General features: G+C 47.1%; 1 protein-coding gene across 3 annotated transcripts in view; it reads right to left on the minus strand.

Annotated features, from left to right (window-relative positions):
• NTRK3 (neurotrophic tyrosine kinase, receptor, type 3) overlaps positions 1 to 20,121 on the minus strand; it is a 359,989-nt gene that overhangs the window by 226,389 nt on the left and 113,479 nt on the right. For all 3 annotated transcript variants that reach the window (XM_008566759.1, XM_008566758.1, XM_008566760.1), the window contains exons 5-11: positions 19,618 to 19,775; positions 18,682 to 18,824; positions 18,124 to 18,265; positions 17,345 to 17,641; positions 11,126 to 11,149; positions 9,618 to 9,682; positions 8,705 to 8,807 (exon numbers count right to left, since the gene is read on the minus strand). In XM_008566759.1, coding sequence (XP_008564981.1) covers positions 8,705 to 8,807; positions 9,618 to 9,682; positions 11,126 to 11,149; positions 17,345 to 17,641; positions 18,124 to 18,265; positions 18,682 to 18,824; positions 19,618 to 19,775 — 932 coding nt within the window. The remainder of the gene's footprint in view (positions 1 to 8,704; positions 8,808 to 9,617; positions 9,683 to 11,125; positions 11,150 to 17,344; positions 17,642 to 18,123; positions 18,266 to 18,681; positions 18,825 to 19,617; positions 19,776 to 20,121) is intronic.

Raw genomic sequence — 20,121 nt, forward strand, 5'->3', positions numbered from 1 at the left:
AAAAATACAAAAAGCAGAGAGGTGACCTAAGTCCCCAGGTCACAGGCCTGAGGTCTTCCCCAGTGGCTTAGCCCCTTGTTACTCAAAGTGTGGTCCATGGAGCAGCATCCTCTGGAAGCTTGCAATAAATGCTGACTCTCAGCCCTTCCCCTGACCTGTTGAATCAAGATCTGCATTTTAACAAGATCACCAGAGTCCTCCAAGATTTATGTGCACATTAAAGTTTGAGAAGCACTGGCCATGTTATCATCCACCATTTCTGTATAGGTACAGGATGGTGGTTCCTAAACCCTAGGGGATCGTGTGTCCCCCCACTCACCCCAGGTCTGACTGGGTGGGTGTGGGGTAAATCCCAGGCAACTGCATACTTAACAAGCTCCTACTGCGATGGGACCAGATGTTCTGCAGACTACATAAATGACCTGGGGAACCAGTGAAAAATGGAGATGCATCTGGATTTAGACCATTGATCCTCAACCTTGGCTGCACATCGAAATCACCTGAGGAGTTGAAAAAGCATGCCATGCCTGATTTAATGGGTCTGGGGTGTGGTCTGGGTTTTGGGATTTAGCAATTTCACCAAGTGTCTGGAATGTGCAGCTAATAACGAGAACTACTGATTTAGAATGAACTCATTTTATAACCTGGTTTTGATACTCAACAGCTACATGACCTTGACTGAGTTAACCACTCTGAGCATCTTTCTCATCTTTAAAATGGGGATAATGGCCACCTAGGAGGATATTTTAAGATATACCTGTATTAGACACCTGGTACACTGTAGATACTCAATAAATGTTCCATGCCTCCCATTCTGTTCCCCTACTATGATTAGAAGTAAAAAATCAACTTATATTCATGTATTTACCCAAAATACCAGCTTGTCTCTAAAAAGGAAGCAGTGAAATACGATTCCTTCATCATCATTCAGGAGAAGATAAAAGAACAGGGCCTGAAACCATGCTGGATTTTATATTCAGGGAGCAGAGCTGGTTTCACGAGCATGTGCCCTGGCTCCGTGCTCAGAAGAGCCCCACACTGCTGACATGTCTTGAAATTCTAATACTTTATGCACATTTTGCACTAGGCCCCACAAATTAAATAGCCAATCCTGTCAGGGAGGAAGCCGTCTCTGGCTTGTGGCAGCAGAGTTAATACAAGAAAAATAAATAAATAAAGAGGCAGACACAAGAGTAACTTGGTTGGTCCTTCTAAATATACTGGGTTACCCAGAAAGGGAGAAAAATTGTGATTAACCCTTCTGAGTATAAGAGCCAGGGACAGACCAATCTGAGGGTCCTCTTGCTTTTCCCTGGAAGCTCCAGGCCTGGAGCAGGTGCAGACACACCTGGTTGCTAGAACTGCAGCTGGCTGAAGGATGCTATTCCTCCACCTGCAGCGCACCCCTCCTTACCGCCCTGCACAGCTCATCCCCCGTGACGAGCATGCAGCACCACAGGCAGCGGGGTGAAAAGGAGCTGGGGCCAGGGATCTGCAGCAGTTGGCTTGGCGGTGGTTGGTTGTTTTCGGCGTGTGGTTTTCTCATCTGGTCCAAAAAACGTGTTTGCTAATGAACAGTTTTTTTTTTATCTCTCTGCTCTGCTGCCTGTGGTTTCTGGGGCTGCTCTTTGGACATCCTAAAGAGCCCTCTGCAGAGTTCACAGAAGAATGGGCTGTGCACACATAGGGCTTGAACACTGCAGCCACATGACAGCTTCTCATTAGCCAAAGCCCATGGTCACACCTGCTTGGGGCAAGCGAAAGCTCCCAAGACCCACAGAAGAAGATGCATAGGGAGAAAGAATGTGCCATGAGAAAAAAGGAGGGTTCTGTCAGAGTAGTTTCTGCAACTTGACTTTGCAAGAGCAAAAACCATTTTGGGTGAAGAACAGTGTGAGAAAGTCAAGGCTGGCAGCCCCCTCCATGCTTGGTTTTCCATCCTGGTACAACAATACAGCAGGATGTCTGGATTAGTGAGGAACTGTGTCACCATGACTTTTGATGGATGCTAAAATAACAAAGTTGGTGAAATTTTTAAGAGCAGAAATTAGTACGAATTTGCTTTTATTCCTAGGTTTAAAAATCCCATTTGCTAACTCATCTGATATATTTTCCCTAGGTGCGAAATTACTGCAACAATCAGCACTTTTGGGAAAGCCTGGTTACACCCACAGTAGGGCATAAGGCACATGACTGTCATCTGTCACATCGGTATCAGGGGACCAAAGGTTGAGAACTTCTAAATGGAGGTATCAAAGGACTGTTAACCCTGTGGGAGTCAGTTGCCCCACAACATGGATTAGTAAGCACTGTGTTCCACTGCCAAAATTAAATGAATCAGAGAGGCAATCACTTTAGCTATAGAGCCAAGTATATTGGCCATCCTAGGCCCTGCTGAACAGGATACAGGGGCCTGCCAAGAATAGCCAGCGAGTAGGTAGCCATGGAAGAAAAACATTCCATATCAGACTCTATTTCTAGGGATTTCCCTTCAAATAGGAGAGTCAGTGCTGGAGACAGTGGGCTCCCCAGAGCCTCAAGAGTAAGGAATGAGGATGGGAGGAATGGAGCGGTCCAGAAGCACACCAGTAGTAGCCGTGGGGGGACTTCCATGATGATTCATTGCACACCTGCAAAGCCCCACAAAGGACAGGGCAGTAAATGCAGGCCACCACAACACACATTGCCTTCCAGCCTTCTCAATGCTCTGGGGCACCACCTTCTAGAACTTGGTCATCAAGCAGGAAGGGGCTTTTTGTCTCTAGTCAGAGCTTCTCAGGGAAGTCTAAAGCAGAGAAAAGGAAGCAGGAGACTCCTGTCTTCCATTGATTTATGTCTTGCCTGTGGATTTGCCACAAACTTAACCTATTTAATTTAGACTTGGACAAATGTTGAGTGTTTTTGGGGGGTGGGAGGGTTGGAGAGTCTGTCCAAGCATTGGAAAAGAGGAAAAGGGTATGTGAACAGTTGTTAGAAGAATACAAGGACTTTAGGATAATGATGCAGGAAATAAAGCCAGAAACCGTCCTCGAAATTATGTTCAAAGAGTCATCTTACACCAGGAGTCCCAAGCCAGGAATCCCAAGTGCAGGATCACTGCAGGGGCCAAAGGTATCTTCCTCCCTTGCACACCTCGATTCGGAGAAGGAAATAGAAAAAAGAAGTCAAGAAAGAAGAAAATAAACAAAAAGAAAGAACAGACATATTTCAGGGAGTCAGGAAACCCAATTTCTTTACCCAGTTTTATTTCTGCCTTGCACTGCTCTTGGCTTCTGGTCCCCTGTTAAATACAGGTTAAATAAGTATAGTTCACAGAGCAAAAGAAGCCGTCCTGCTCAATGACACCAACAGTGCCCTCACTCAGGGTCCAGGCCCCTTCCGATAGGCTGACACATCTTCTAGCCACACCCCATTCTCCTTGCACCCATCCCCCCGCTCTGCGTTCGTGGGTACAGACACACAGACACTATCCCGCTGGGAAAGACAGACCACGTTAGAGCATCAAACCTTAGAAATCCAAGATGCCTCCCACCCCTACCTCCATCTGCCTGGAAGAAACCCTCCTCAGTCCAATCCTCCGAGCTTAGGAGACAAGGCAGAAATGACTCCTTCCCAGGTCTAATCATTCCCTTAACCAAACGGTTAAACCAGAGGGATAACAAGACCATTCAACGCGGCAGCAGCCCCCAAGATCTTTTGGCAGGAGCCAGCTCCTCCAAATCAAGACTCTGGCTTGATTGTACAATCCACTCAGAGGACAGTTACCATCTGTTTATGGAAAAAATGTTAATAACCCCCAAGCATAATCAAATAGGCAACCACTTTACTTTAAGTACCTATTAACTAACGCTAATTTACAATGGAACAGGCCTGCCAGTGCTCATCCACAGGCCCATCAGAGGCACCAGCACGCATCCAACCATCAGGAGGAAAAGCCAGCGGCTGCTGATGAGGCACTTATGGCACCACCAGAAGCCCCAGCAGCCGTCCCTCGTTCCCTTCCTTCCCAGACGTCCAGCTTCCGCTGTCCCACCACACAGTCTCCACCATGTCCGGAAAGAAATGAAAGAAATACTCTCAGCCTGGGAACAGAGGTGAGATTCCTCCATCAGCTCCTATGTCTCCCCCAGGCCAGGTTGAGAAAAGTGGATTAACAGGCATTTTTGAAAGCCCCATTCAAGTGGGACAGCGTTCAAAGATAATTAGAAAAAGCATTGGAAGAACTGAGCTGATTTATTCACAATCCACCTTCATCTCCCAGTCCTTCCCAGGCTCTCTGCACACACCAACTATGCAGGGAAGTGGGGCCAGGATGCTCCAGCTAGCTGTGTGCTCTGGTATCTGGTCTCAGTTTCCTTATCTGGACAATGGGGACATTAGCCCAATAAGCCTAAGGTCTGTTTCAGCTCTAAAAACTCTTATTCTGTTTCCTCCGTGGGAGTAAGAGGAAGCCAAGAAGTATAAGGTTAATTCTCAGAGTATCTCTGATCTAGAAGCATTTAAAGATACAAGGTAGTCATGAGAAAAAGAGGCCAAGTAATGTATACTCTTTACAGGCTGCAAAAGATCCACATGCTTGCTTCTTTCCCCATTCAGTGGTAATGATGCGCACCTTATGTGAAAACTACAGGGCATATTCTATTACTGTTCAGGCACGGTAGCATCTTTTACCTGGTCTTGTTCTAACCACCACGTGGAAGGAGGGTGGTGCATTGGGGTGTTCCAAGGCACTTGGAAGGGGCAGCCAAGACAAGTCATGTGTGATGCCATGACAGGTGGGTGGGGCTGCAAGGTAGGGAGTTCTAGATGTAACTCAGCCTACTCAGACTACGAAACTGGCCTCAGTTTCTTCATCTGTAAATACGGACACTGTTAGGTCCCTCGAACTGAGAACCTGACTTTCAGAAAGCCCCCACCCTTCGGTTTTGTTTCTCTGTTTTGTTCCTCTAAGTTTCTATCTCCCTAAGTCTCTGTTCCCAGGAGCAGGCTGAGCAGGCCGTACCTAGAGTCTAACATTGTAACCGTTTCCCTCTGTTAGCCCAAGGTTTCTGTCTCCCCCAGTCTCTGTTCCCATGAGCAAGCTGTACCTGGAATGGAACATTGTGACAGTCTTCTTAGGCCAGGCCAGATGCCAGTCTTAACCCTACGAAAGGGACACCCGACTGCCTCTCGGTGCTGATGCCATTTTTCAGCTCAACCCAGCAGGTCTGCTTGCTGCTTGCTAATAAAATCTTTTCTTCCTTTACCTGGCTAGCATCTCCTTCCTCAGCGACCTTACAGATACAAGAGGCTCCACTTAGATCATTGTCATGGCCTTTTGATGCCTAATTTGAAAATATTTTGTGAGGATGGACTTGGCATAAATTCTGAACCATCTCACTTTCAGGTCCAGGATGCACTGGCACAATATAATTTTTTTATATACATTTCCCTATTTCCAGTAAATAGCGCCTATCCTGAACCTAACAAGTACCCACCTCCCAATCACTCTGTCCACCCCATGATCTGGCAGTTAAAGAGTTAAGGCCTGGCACAGTGGTGATCCTCAGGGGCCCTGCTCCAGCCAGGCCATATCAGTGACTCTAGGGATCACCCCTGCCACTCTCAGACACTCGGCTTTATCAACAGCAAAAAGAAACCCCCGTGATACACTCAGCTCCATTTTAAAACCTTTGTGATTCCAAGAGATGACCTCACATCCTAACGTGACCCCTCCCAAGCCAAAATTGTGATCAACAAGATGGCAGTTGATCGAGTCGGGCATAGAAAGAGAAATACCACATGTTCTCACTTTTATATGGGAGCTAAAAATAAATAAATAAATAAACAGACAAACAAAGGGTTGGAGGGAGAAGATACAATAATCACAAGAGTTACTTGAACTTGTTAAGACAAGTGAACACATATGATGCAGTGGGAGGGGGGGAAGAGGAACGGGTAAAGGGACATGAAAACCAACTACGATGTATACTTAGAAGTTAAGATAAAAAAACATGGGGGGAAATATTTTTTAAAAAAGGATTGCAGTTGATAAAAGTAAAGAGGAGTCTGAGACGTCCGTGGTTTCTGCTGTAAGTCATTCCTGCTCTAGTATGACAGACAGATGATGTGTGAGCAAAAAAAAAAAAAAAAAAATGACAGTGCACTAGGGTGAGTGTGTGGTAAAGGCATTTTCACTTAATACTGTGTGGGACAAAAGAGGGCATGGTCGAGTCTTGGGAGGGCAATCCTTCCTGGAAGGACAATAAAAGGAGCCTATAAAGGTTTATACATGAAGAAAAGAAGGGGGAATGGTACCCACGGGGCCTCTTTTATATGCCAGTTGCACCCTGATCTCAATGCTCACAGCAACCCAATGAGAAGGTAGCAATATTCCCATGTTACAGTTGAAGCAGAGGCTCCGAGAAGTTAAGTAACTTTGCTGAAGGCAAAGAGCAATTAAGTGAAATCACAGATTCCCACGCAGATGTGAAAATTCAAAGTTGAGAATGGGGTGAACGGAAAGATACGGGGGTTCATAAGGCAGAGCTGGGGGACTTCTGCTACCCACATCATCACTCTTTTTCCTAGACTGGGATGCTCACTAGCAATAAAAGATCAAAGTTATGTGCAGTTTGAGGCATTTGCTTATTTATCCTTTAATGAGACCTAAATGCAATGCTTCCTGTGACTTAATAAAGATCAGAGAGATGCAGGCTTCCTTTAAACAGGATCAGTCGAGGATATACCATTTCATCTTGCCTCCAACTCTAACCTAACTTCTTCAGGTGCCTGACTTTAGAATAGGGGATATTTCACCTCCACCTACGAGGACCTGTTCTCCTGACCCAACCAGGCCAAGGAAGGCAGCTCAGCCTGGGAGAGGGGAGCAGGAGCCGGGAGAGGCTCTGAGGACAGCTGACGGGAGGCACCGCCCTGGGTGCCGCCTAATCCATCCGACATGGGGACACACTGTTCCAGAAACCGGATGGCAACTAATAGGAAAAACCTGCTCTCACAACACTGCCAAGCCTGTCGCAGAGTCTCAGCTGGTGGTGCACTTCCTCAGGAGAGGAAAGCAATAATGGCCCATTCTTCCCTTTGGTCAAGGCCCTAATGTTTTCTCAGGTGGAAGGAGGATGAGCTAGGAAGGTTCCTGTCATGGTTGGAAAATTTTGCACAAGCAACAGTGCCAGTCCTCAAAGCCAGGAGCCCAAGGATTATCCTAAGATTGAAGGCTCTGAGCTTGCTCAGTGGTCACCTCATCTCCTACACCTGTGAAGCCTTGTTTAGCACTCAATGTGTGCTGGCAGAAAAAACATCTTCAGTCAAGGTGCCTGAGAGTGGTCTGATCTTGTTTAAGTCATCAAACTTCTATCCCCTCTTTACAATTTGTATGCACATGTATTTCTCTTGGTCAAAATATTTCACATAATTCAAGAAAACCTGGCTTGCTTGCTGTGACTTGCTCAGGTTCATCATGCGCTGAAGAGAGCCCAGAGGCAGAAGGCTCCTGGGAAACCTGGCAATCTGTCCCCATATTTTTTGCCCTTCTCTGCCTCTCTGGGTGTCCCTTCCTTTATATCAGTGTTCTAAACTTATATGGGAGTCCTAGAATCTTTTGAGAATATAGTAAAAGCTATGGACTAGTTCAATTTCATGTACACTCAACCCCTCACCATGTGCAAACACTCAAACATTTGCATACAAGTTCAGAGGATCACTGTCCCCATGAATGTCATTCAAGTGCCTTTCCCCAGTCCCTGAGCCCCAGGGTCAGGGCCCCCACCACAGATGCCAGCTCATGTGTAGAAGCCATAGAAATCCATCTCTCTAGATCATTCTGTCTCACCAGAAAACACCAGCCTGAATCTTGGCCCAGCAACTGATGGCTTATCAAGCCTTTCATCATCTCTCCCCTCCTCCCCCTCCCAACATCAGCCATCCATGGGAATCCCGGCTGGGAGTATTTCTTAAAATTCAATTTTCAGTTTTGGAACTGGTACCCAGTAACCCTTGAGCCATTTGGTCACATCCGTCTCTGGGACCAGGCAGGTGGATGCTAATTCACCATGTTAACCCCTTTCATGCCAGTCCCCTTACCCAAGCCCTGGCGGAGAGCCACATCCCACTCCCCCACCCCTGCCATAATGGCGTTAAGTGCTCTGTGTCATGGAAACTGGCCAGCAGATTTAGAAGTCATGTTGCTCTTGGCACTCATTCTGGGATTCTGTGTAGAGCTACGTGCTGAGATACCATTGCATGAGCAGTCTTACAATGCCAGAATCTACCACCCTACATCTAGCTATGCTAAAACCAACACCACTCCAAAGAGGGGTGTAGACAAGAGAAAAATCAAGTTAGTCAAACTGGGAGTCCCTTTACCTACAAAAAATAAAAAGAATCCTAAGTCCTTTTCATTTGCCCTTGAATCTAACCTCCTTCCCAAATTATCCTCATTGCACAAGCCCATCCAAGCAATGTTTATCAGCAGTCAAAGCGAAACCATGTGGTGCACAGTCTGGTTCCCACGAATCCCAGCATTGCCCTCAAGCCATAATTACCAAAAACAAGGGTGTGGACAGACGTCTCCACCAAGACCACTTAAGCCCCACGACCTGAGGCCATCTCAGAGAGCAAAGGGAGATGACAACAGTATCTTTTGATCAAAAGTAGCCATGTTTCCCTCCCCACGAAACCCTTGAGAATGAAAATCCCACCTTACCCTTCATCCCAAATTTGGACCGTCGACCATACTTGTTGATCATGATAAAGAGAACCACCAACAGGACACAGGCGAAAGCAGCAAGTCCAACTGCGATGGACACCTATTAGGAGCCAAAACCAGACAGTCAGAAACAGTCATGGAAACCCCAAGTGCCTTACAAGTAACATGTGTGCCCAGATGAGAACACCCCTACTGCAGTAGCAACTGTAACCTTCTCAGAACTTTGCTACTGAGTAAGGTCTTTAGAAGGAATAATCTATGAAAAGCTAAGAACATTAAAAAATATATAAATTACCCAATTTGATTAAAGAAAGTTCCATGATTTAAATGTTCTGAGCCCCCCTCTATCCCCAGGGCCACCCTAAGAGATGCAAAAGCAAGCCCAGACAGGTTCTGCCTATTGCTGTTTTAATTAGTGAGCAAATTCTGCATCTTCGCATTGAATTTCTTTACATAGTCTTCCTATCCAGGAAGGTCAAAGAAATCTGGACTCCAAAAAAATCCTTTCCTCTCCTCCACAGAGAAATCTCAGCTCTGAGAGAGCAGAGGAGGGGTCTTGAAAAACCCACCCAAGAAGATGCCCTGAGCAACTTGGACTTTCATAGAAGGTTGTACAGTCAGCAGCCCCTGCGAATCAGGCCCTGCCCGGCTCCTAACAGACTGGGGATTTTCGAACTGTTCTCTTCCAAACTCTAGGGCTTACAGCAGATCCTCCAAGACTTCCTCAAAAATGAACTATTCCCATCAAATGGAAGGTTTAGACTGCCTGAAAGGAGGCTATTCGTCATTGCTTTTTTCCCCGCCATACGTACTGAGATTCCAAGTAAGATTGGAGATGCTAGAAACTCAAATGAAGACTGAAAACTACTGCACCAGTAAACACGCTCCTCCTCACCAAGCAGTGACTCACCCCAAAAGTGTCTTCCTCAGGTTTGTGGGTCACAGTGATAGGAGGTGTGGGGCTCACTTCATCAACTGAAAACCAAACACAAAGGGAGGAGGGCAGTTAGTTTACTGGCCGTGGGAGGCTCAGCCACAGTCCTGCCCAACTCCAAGCCCCCTTGAGACTTCCTGTTGGAGAACATCCTCTGGAAGGCAAGCTCTTGCAGCCTGCCAACCCCCCGTCAAAGCTTTGCAGGGGCCCCCAGGTCCCCTGTCTGGCCACCCGGCTGGTGCTACAGCTCAAGGACAGGCTCCATAAGGACTAAAGGACCTTTGCTCCCATGCTCTTCCTCCACCCCAGAAAAAATAATGTAACCTGGGCAATGTGGACCATGCGCTGTGGGGTGGAAAAGAGGAAAATGGTTTGGGTTCTGGCCAGGGTCTGGATTAGGCAAATTTTACTGGCAATGGCAGCTGTTGCCGACATGCTGCTCTCTACTGAAGGCATTTCTTTTCCTTTCCCTGCTTCTCCCAAGCCCTTCTCTTTCCCTCTTTACTCCTTAGTAAGATCCTGTGGCCCCATAAACAATCCTCTAGCCATTCCTCCAACATTGATTTCAGAACACAATGGCAGTCCGAGTTAAAAAACAGAAGCAACTGACCAGGAAACACCACCTTTACCCAGCAAGGCTCAGATGGGAAGCCAAGGATCAGCCTGTCCTCCATCTAGAATCGCCTTGGCAAGAAATGGCCCTAATTCAGAATTCCCTGAAGGGACATTCAGTGAGATTAAAAGTCCTCTAAGACCGAGGACAACTAAAGGGATCACAGATGATATTTCTATCAGTGCAAAACAGCCGAGGGTATTCCTAGACAGGATTGGTCTATCTCAGGCCAGACTCTGGGCAGAAATGACAGTGATTGCCGCAGTTATTCCCACCTGCCACGGGGAACAAGAGACAACAGGGAAAATATAGGTTTCCTCCACAGCCCACAAGCACAACCCCAAATCCTTTTAGGATTGTCTAGCCCTAACCCCAAATCACTTATAAACTGAGCCTCAATAATTCCTTATGAGGACACAGGAGCCTATCAGGAACCTTGTAAATCCCAGCTATACCCGAGGTGGGTCCTGGCCAAATTCCCGGGCTCTTGAAGCAGGTGAAAACCCCTAGCAGGGTTATAGGCTCCATGTTCTCTCTGTAAGAACTGAGATGATTAACAGAGTCTACTGGGGCACATGAAACTCCACATCCATCCTAACACAGCCCCTTTTCATCTGGGTTGGGAGATCCACAACAAGTTCACACCTTAGAAAACTCCCTGAGGGAAACTGAGGCACAGAGTGATTATTCAACAGTGGGCTTGGAAATGCCCAAAAAGCATTTCTGCCCTCCGATTCCTTTTCACAATTCACTCAGATGCCCTCAGATGCCATGAGTCTGGGAAGGATGTGGAATAGGAAAGAGGGCTATTTGGATTCAATAGTTACCAAAAGTATCAGAATAAATCTAGCAAAAGGTAAAGCAGACTTACCTGAATCAAAGTTATCCGTGCTCTCTGCAAAAAGGACAAAGAGATAATTAACAGATGTAATAAAAACCAGAACAAACACATCATATCCCCCTAACAGCTATGACCTGTCCCATTCACCGTGATCCCTTGTTCCCACAGCAATTAACAAACTAAAATGTTTGGCACATCACCCTCCCCCCCATGCTACACTACTGCATTAGAGGTGGTTGTCCAAATGGAAAAGGAATGACACATAAAGCTCCTGGTTTCAAGGGAAGTAGCCCATCTGGGAACTAGAAACCAAACTGGTTTCATTATGAGATGGGGAGTTAAATGCAGACCCACTGACTCACTCACGGCCCTGGGTGCTGGGGATGGCTCCGCTGGGTGGGCTCCCCTGGACCTTTCTTGAAAATGCCAGTTATGATCTCAAGATGAAAATCCTCCAATTGATATGTGAAGTTGATTCTAGTAGGTCACTGAGAAGCTCTTAGAAATCCCTCCAGAATCTGGCCATCCCCCAGATAGAAATGTGTTATTTGATCTCTGGCCTCTAGAAATAGCTCATCTAATAATGAAAGTTAATCCTTATCGGACATTGATTATGAGCCAGGAGCAGTGCTAAACGCATTATGTAACATACCACTCAATGCTTATAACCATCCTAGGAGGTGGATGGCATTACCCCCATTTAACAAATAAGGAAACAGGTTTATACAGTTCAAGTAACTGATCAAACGTCACTCATCTAAGAAGGGGTTAGAGTTGGATTCCAATCCAAGTCTGGGCTCTTAACCACTCTATCAGAGATGCTCAAACTTTAGCACACAACAGAATCATCCAGAAGGTGATCACTGTCATCCCCCAATAAAAGGAATGAGAATTCCTTGGGAAAATGGATGATTTCAGGGCTGGGGCGGGGAAGGTAAAAGATGTGCCTGTAAAAGCTCGTGATACTAGAAAGTAAGAAAAGTGCTCAGGGGTCAATGGGAACCTTGAGAGAGGACACAGAAGCCAACATAAAGGGGCTCCCGATGGCCAAATGTGGAATCATTTGAGCAACAAAATAATGACAGTCATGAATTGTTATGGATTGAATAGTGTTCCTGCAAAATCCATATGTTGAAGTTGTAACCCCCAGAAGCTCAGAATATGACTGTAGTTGGAGATAGGGTCTTTAAAGTGGTATTTAAGTTAAAATGAGGTCATTAATGTGGGCCCTAGTGCAATATGACTGGTGTACTTATGAGAAGAGGAAACGTGGACATGGACATGCACGAAGACCACATAAAGACACAGGGAGAAAAGGGTCGTCTACAAGCCAAGGAGAGAGGCCTTAGGAGAAACCAGCCCTGCCAATGATACCAGGATCTCAGATTTTCAGCCGCCAGAATTGTGAGAAAATGAATTTCTGTTGTTTAAGCGACCCACTCTGTGGTACTTTACTATGGCAGTCCTAGCAAATTAGTAAAGAATTACAAGCCACAAAACAAAATAAATATCCATGAGTCCATACTGATACAAATAAATAATTGAATAAATAAGTGGGCAAGAAGAGAAAGCACTTCCTCATGGTAGAATCCAATTAATAAGCACAGAAGGGATGATGCAGATAGAAACATCACCATTTGGCGAATGCTACGGTAATAATTGTTTCTTAGGCAAGCATCACCAATGAATGTTAAAATGAGTGTGCGAAGGAAGGAAACAAGCTATTTATGTAGTTTCAAAATATTATACTTATTGATTTCAATGTGGAAAATAGTCTCCTTGCAGTGGAGAAACCCGGGAGACACCACCTTGACCAAGTGATGAAGTTCACATCCCCACTGATAAAATATATGATATCAGGCACCCCCTGATATAATGTATGTAAGCGGCAGGGCATCACTTCTGTGGGGTTCTTGCCAAAAACACACAACTGGAATTTAGGCATGAGAAAAAAATCTGACAAATGCAAATTGAGGGACAGTGTACAAAATAACTAGTGAGTACTCTTTAAAAGTGCCAAGACTGTGAAAGACACAGACTGAGGGACTGTCCCAGATTTAAGAAGACTAAAGTGACACAGCAACTCAATGCAATGGGTAATCTTAGATTGGGCCCCAGACAAGAAGAGGACAACAGTGGGACAACTGATAAAATACAAGTCAAGTCTGCAGATTAGATAATAGTGTTGTACCCACGTTAACATCCTGGTTTTGATCACTGGGTTGTGGTTAGGGAAGATGTGAACATCTGGAGAAGCTGGGTGAAGAGTAGAAGGAAGTTTGTTGTACTATTTTGTAACTTTTTTTCTTTGTTTGTAAACCCCAAACTATTTAAAAATGAAAAGTTAAAAATCTTTAAAAATTAATAAGAAACACAAATTACTAGTCCTCACCCCAGAGTTTTTGTTTCAGTAGGTCTGGGGCGGGTCTTGAGAAACCACATTTCTAACAAGTTTTCAGATGATACTGTTGGTCCTTTGGGAACCACTACACTATGCCACACCTCCTCCTGCCACAAGCCCACCAAGCCCTGAAAAGTAAGAACAATTCATTCCTTCACTCATCATTCATCGTGGGTGTTCTACTCACCAGGCCCTCAGCTAAGCCCTCACAGCCATTATACTCACAGCTCTATTAAGATGAACCAGCAAACACTCTTCTCTAACTACCTGCAGGGAGTAGGACGCTCGCTCTGAAGGAGTCCTTCAGAGTAAGTCCTATTTATTGTAAAAGCACCGTTGTTTGGTCGCTTGTTTTTGGTCTTTTCCGCGTTGCTGTGAGGCAGAGCAATAGAGCTCCAAATTCCTGAGCAAGCCCTTCCTGCCACCATCCTCTTCCCAACTGCAGGTGGCCAAATCCTGACTTGGGAGGAGCACGGAGGAGAGAGAGGGAGGCTACAACCTTGGCTTCAGAGCCTGCGAGAGGAGAGGAGCCAGATCAACTCACAGCTTACATTGATTTGCATATTTCTCATAAGGCTTCCATTTATTAGAGAATATTCTCACGTCAGCCAAATGTTTTGGCCGAGTCTGTGAACCCTGTAATCTCCCAATCAGCCTATGAATGTTTAACTCCTTTGCTGGAGCTTAGAAGTGTTTATACATCCAGGAAGCACATGAGCTTTGGAAGGAGATATCCTGGCTCCCCTCTAGCCTGTGGGGGGGAGGGGACTCAGAGATTCACACTGGAAGAAGATGATACCCAGGAATGGTCCAAACCTCTGACCCACACCAACAGGCTGGGGGAAGACTGGACCAGCATGCCAAGGCACCATCTGAATACACACCAGGACTGTGCAATGAATGAAATTCACATATGTCCTATAGCCCCAGACCATAACTCCTTAAGAAAGGCCATTAATGTGGATTAATCTTCTCTGCAACCTTTCGAGTAGAAGCAGGGAGTAACTAATGGCCTAAAGTTACAGAGCTGAGTGGGGATTTGAACCCTGACGATGTGGCTCCATAGCCATTACGCTAGACTGCCTTAAGACTTTCTACTGGAACTTACTAGATCTACCAGAGAATGACTACTGGTTCTAGAATTCATCTCATCTCTGCATCCCAAGAATCCCAACCACAGTCAATAGCCATTAAGCCTTTTCTCTGCCCAGCACACTGCTAAGCACTTGTCATACATTACTTCATTTAATCCTCGTGGCAACTGGGCAGGGAGTATTGGTATCATTCCCATTTCATACATGAAGAAACAGAGGCACAGAGTGGTGACTGTCTTTCATGGAGGGCTGACCATGCACTATGCCCTCTTCTAGAAGCCCAGGCCACCTGTCTAGGAGGGCCATAGGTGGGATTTGCACCTAAGTCTGTCTGATTTCAGAGCCCTTGCTCTTGACCTTGATGCTTTGCTGCCTGGGAGCAAGAGAGAGACACTATATGATAAAAATGATGTCTCCACACCCTCATGTCAAAAGAGAAGAGCAGGAAGTCACCGGCCAGCTTTGTATCCAGACCTCAGTCGGTGCAAGGTTTAGCGTAGTGAATCATGACATACCCCTGCCTGCTCCCCCAGATAATTTACTCTCCTGAACGTTTAGACATCTTGTCACTTGACATCTTTTTTTGGCCCATCTTTTCCTGTCACTGCCTTTTCATCATCCACTGACTCCTTTAACACAAAGGCACATAAAACAAGCAAATCTTCGCACAGGGTGTAGATGGGTCTGAGGGAATGACCCCTGGTGAGCTGCTTTCTCCTCGAGCTTATCCATGACTCTAGCCTCCCTCCCTCCTCCTGGGGCCACATTCTAAACAAATGCCATGAAAAGAAGTATCAGAGTCACCTGGGGCTTGTTAAAACACAGTTGCTGGCTCCACCCCAGAGTTCCTGACCTGAGTGGGGCTTGAAAATCTTAGTTTTAACACATTCCCAGGCGATGCTGATGCTGCTGGTCCTGGGTGTACACCTCGAGTGTTGACAACTGACTGTGGTGATGAGGTATCCAGAGACTACAAGAAGGGGCTGCCGCACCCTGGGGGGACACAGGAGGTGTTGGCATGGCTGGGAGGATGCACAGAACTGCTTCCTCCCGAGAGAAGGGAGGACAGAGGAAAAGCTGTGTCTGGCAAATCATCCCACTGCTCCTCGGCTCTCGGGACACCTCTGGGAGAAGCCCACTGTGGCTTACCCTCCTTCCTGAGCAATCTAGGGCTCCCTGCTCTCTCTGAGCTCCAGGAGCTCCCCTCTGCAAACTGAAGCACTGCCTCAGCGTGCTTCACTCCTCACCCATGGGGAGTGTACACTCTCCTCTTCAAAATCAGCAGGTGGCACAGGTGGGGCAAAGGGCCACGCCAGCCCTTTCTGTCAGCAAGGCCCAGATTGACTGTGTAGCCCACTCAAGAAAAGTGTCTCTGCTTTGCCACTAAAAGCCGCTGCTTCCACAGAGCAGGCCCAGACCCTCCTACATACCAAAGGAGATCCCAGCATGGCCCACGATGGCAAGTGCCCCGAGCCCTCTCACTAGGCACACTGGCGATGATGTTGGAAATGTCAGACCAGATGGGATTGCCAGGGCCTCAAACATCAGCATGTTCTGACCCTCTTCTGAGAGGTGGCTCCATCATCCTCCGAACCTCAGTGGCAAGAATTTAGCTTCACATGCAGTCTCATTTCTCCAGTTTCAACCTCGGGGCCTCTAGTTCAAGTTCCCTTGAGCTTAGAAAAATAAGGCCTCCTGGAGCTGCCACCCCCTAGTTATTTGTAGGCTGTGAAGTCACCTTCATACAGATGCTGCAGAGTGCTAGTTCCTACTGCCTCCCCCTTTGCACGTGTGTGCATGTGTGTACACGCATGCGTGTGTGTATGATATCAGTCTTTACACTTCCCTTTAGCCCATTACAACCTCTGATTTCTGGGGATTGAAGGCCAAGAGATCACTCATCAGTTCCCAGCACAAATCACCGGGTCAGCAAAGATACATGGCTCCGCAGATAGGAATTCATCAATTGAGGAACCCAGCCACCTTTTCTTCTCCAACTTCAGAAGGCATTTGAAATGTCCTAACCCAGAGAAAGATGGAATCACCTCCCCCAAATCCAGTCAAACAAAGGTCTTCTGTTACTTCAGTTACTAGCCCTGGTCCACTTGACATTAGCACCATCACAGGCCTATGGCATCATGTACCCCCACTGGCTCACCATGGAAAAAAAGAGGAACAGAACCACAGACCTGGAGGCCAGATGTGCCTCCAGCCTTGCCAATGACCAGCAAGTAGAAAGAGCCTCAGGTCACTCACCTGTTAAATGTGGGGCTGAACTGGGTAGACTCCGAAGTTGCTTGCAATGGAAAGTCATTGAAGCAGCATCACGTGCCAAACCCTGTCACGTGTGCTTTATACACCTTGTCTCATTTCAAAGGCACAAGATTCATTTCATAGATGAGGAAATAGAGGCTTAGAGTTTCTCATTAAGTAAAGGGCTGAGTCAAGAGTCTCCATCATTATTGTCCCACTCTGAAGCCCCTGCTTTCTCTACTGTAATACAGTATGCCCTCATGTGCGCAACTGTGTATTCTGGGAGGTCTGGGTTTTTGCTATGATGATTATTAGAAAATGGAGACTTTGTCTTCGTTTACCCGAAATGCCAGTGGTAGCTGCACATGTCCCAGTGTGTGTCTGCTTACCCGTGACAACCGTATGAATACTGATGCTGCTGCTTCTCTCGAGCTACACGCCCTGCCCCCCACACTCCCAGAAGGAATCTGCACACCCCATAGCTGGCTGCTCTGCCCTCACCTGGAAAGGGCTCCTTGAGGAAGTGGCCATTGATGGTCTGATTGGCAGTACCCAATGGGTTTTTGGCAATGAGGGTGTAGTTGCCGTTGTTGTAGTGGGTGGGCTTGTTGAAGAGCAGGCAGCCCTCGGAGATCTCGCCCTCCTGGTAGTATTCCACGTGGATGATCTTGGACTCCCGCAGTGGCTGCCCGTTGTGCAGCCAGTGCAGCGTTGGCGGCGGGTTGCCACGTACCACGAACTCAATGCAATGCTCCAGGCGCAGCTCTGGCTCCTCCAGGCTCACCACGCGTGGGGGGTCTGCAGGAGGAGAGGCCAGCTGAAGCCCAGATCAGAGTCTGCTGTGTCCTGGAGCAGCCTTCCAGCAACTGGCATGGGAATCCCAATTCTTCCCCACCCAGCTCTGAAAAGGCTGAGGAATGCAGAGGTCCCACCACCATCCCAACAGATGGAATATCTCCATCCAAGCTCTGGATCCACCTTAGCTGGAGGTTTCCCCCCTGGGACCTTTTAGGGGTTTAACGAAAGGCAGAATAGGCCAACTTAGGAGCACCCTGAAGACATCGTTGTGTTGGAGGCACACCCTCTTCTGAGGACAAGGATGCCCTTTCTGGGGTTACTATGCAAGGACTGACTTCTCAGCCCTGCCCTACACCAGTCTGTCTGCCCCTGTTGGCAGACTATGCCCCCTGCTCAGCCCTGGCAACACCTCTGCCCCTCCCCAGCATCCTGAGGTGGTATCCCCTTGTGCACAGCCATCCTGCATGATGGCACACACTTACAGTAGACGGTGAGGGCGACACTGGCGTTGCTCATGCCCACCACGTTCTCTGCAATGCATGTCAGGGTGAAGCCATTGTCCTCACTCGTCACATTCACCAGCGTCAAGTTGATGGCATGTACGTTTGTCCAGTTCAGATTTGTCTGAAAATCCCAATAAAAGACAACACTCGAACAGTTTCTACAAGGGTGGCTCCCCTACGTAACCCCCAAACACCTTTAAGAATCAAAAAAAAAAAAAAAAAAGCCAAGCAGAAGGTGAAGGCAGTCGTTCTAGTGAACCACTGACCAAAGCCAGGCTCCTCATGGTCAGGAGTTCAGGTAACCCTCATATTAACTCTATGAGGTGAATGGCAGTATTGTGCCCATTTTACAGATTAAGAAACTAAGGTACAGAGAAGTTGAGTAGCACATATAAGGTCAAAATGGCTAAAAAATATTGCAGCTGGATGGAACCCAAGTCTACATGTTACTACAGGACCACAAGTTTTCCCTCTTCTTTAAGATTAAAAAGTGATCACTCCCAACCTCCCAATGGGGTCTGAACCGAGGATGCATACCTGGTGGGTGTTGATGGACTGCAGCCCAGTAACAATCCAGTCCACATCAGGCAGGGGTGACCCAGAGCCATTGCAAGTGATGACAGCATTGTCACCCTCTCGTACAGTCAGGTTGACATGGCTCACACTGATCTCTGGAAGGTCTGAGAGTGGGGTGGGGGAGGACAGGGTGGGAGAAAAGGCAAGAACGCCCTTACTACTCAGAGAAAGCTCTCTCCATGCGCCAATGGTGGTGCTTCTTGCCTTGCCCAATAATGACTCTAACACCTGCTTGTGCTCTTGGAAAATGCCCAAGCCCCATACGCTTCACATCACCTTCCCAGCAGATGTCAGAACACAGAACTGAAGCCCATGCAGTTGGACTGTCCTACACAGCAGGGTAGGGATGGGGCAGCTGCTCAAGGAATGCATTTCTAGCTGTTAAGCTCAATGGCATCATTCCACTTTGGGCACTGGTTCTCAAAAAAGTGGTGAGTTTCAGGCTCCCATGGGAAGCTTGCTAGAAATTCAGATTTCCAGGACCCATCTTCAGACATTCTGATTTTGCAAGTCTGTGGGTGGACCAGGAGTCTGCTTTTCTGAAAGCACCTTTGATGCTTCTGAGAAAGGAAGTCCAGAGACCACACTCCAAGATACACCCCTTTGGGTTTGATTGACAGGAAACTCACAGAGAGAAGGGGAATCTGATCTGAGGAGAAGAGGTACATTTAACTCCTACTGCTTTCCTGAAACCAATCTTCCCACAGCTGGCTCACAAAGGGACAGGAATGACCAAGGGGGGAAAAGGTGAGTTAGGTCTGTACCCAACTTCAGAGTTCAAGGCTGCAAAGGCAGTTGGAAAGGAAGGCCCTAGCATTCCAGGCTAATGTCCAGCACCATGTCTGGCATCTGAAGGATGCCTTGGTGGAGCCAGGTGAGGCCAGGACACGCACTCACCACACTGACTGATGTTCATGCGGAAGAGGGGGAGCTGGGAGCCGTCGGCGTTGATGCAGTAGAGGTTCTGGCTGTTCAGCCTGGCCTCCCCCTGCTCCTGCCACAGCTGCATCCAGCGGATGTCACAGCTGCAGTTGAAGAAGTTCTGCTCCAATCTCCTGTGGGCAAGGAGAGAAGGGAAGGGAACCCCTGAACCGAAGATGGCCCAGCTCCCTCCCAGGGCTGTGAGGCCAAAGGGGCCCCCACCTGCTCTTCAGGGATTAAGGAGAGAAAGAATTTAGAAAGGTCATAAAAGAAGAAAAAATATATATATGAGCCCATGAATTTACTTAGTTTTAAAGCCAATCAGCTTATTTTAAAAAAAAAGAAAGAAATCCAGCCCACTTAACTCACCCAGCAAAGAAAAACTTTCAAATCCGTCAGCTGGAATGCTCCTCTTCTCAAAACCTTCCAGTGACTTACCATCTCATTGAAAATCAGTCAAAGTCCTACATAATCTTCATC

This window comes from Galeopterus variegatus, unplaced genomic scaffold (genome assembly GCF_000696425.1).
Source record: "Galeopterus variegatus unplaced genomic scaffold, G_variegatus-3.0.2 Scaffold268, whole genome shotgun sequence".
In the NCBI taxonomy this organism is placed as follows: Eukaryota; Metazoa; Chordata; class Mammalia; order Dermoptera; family Cynocephalidae; genus Galeopterus; species Galeopterus variegatus.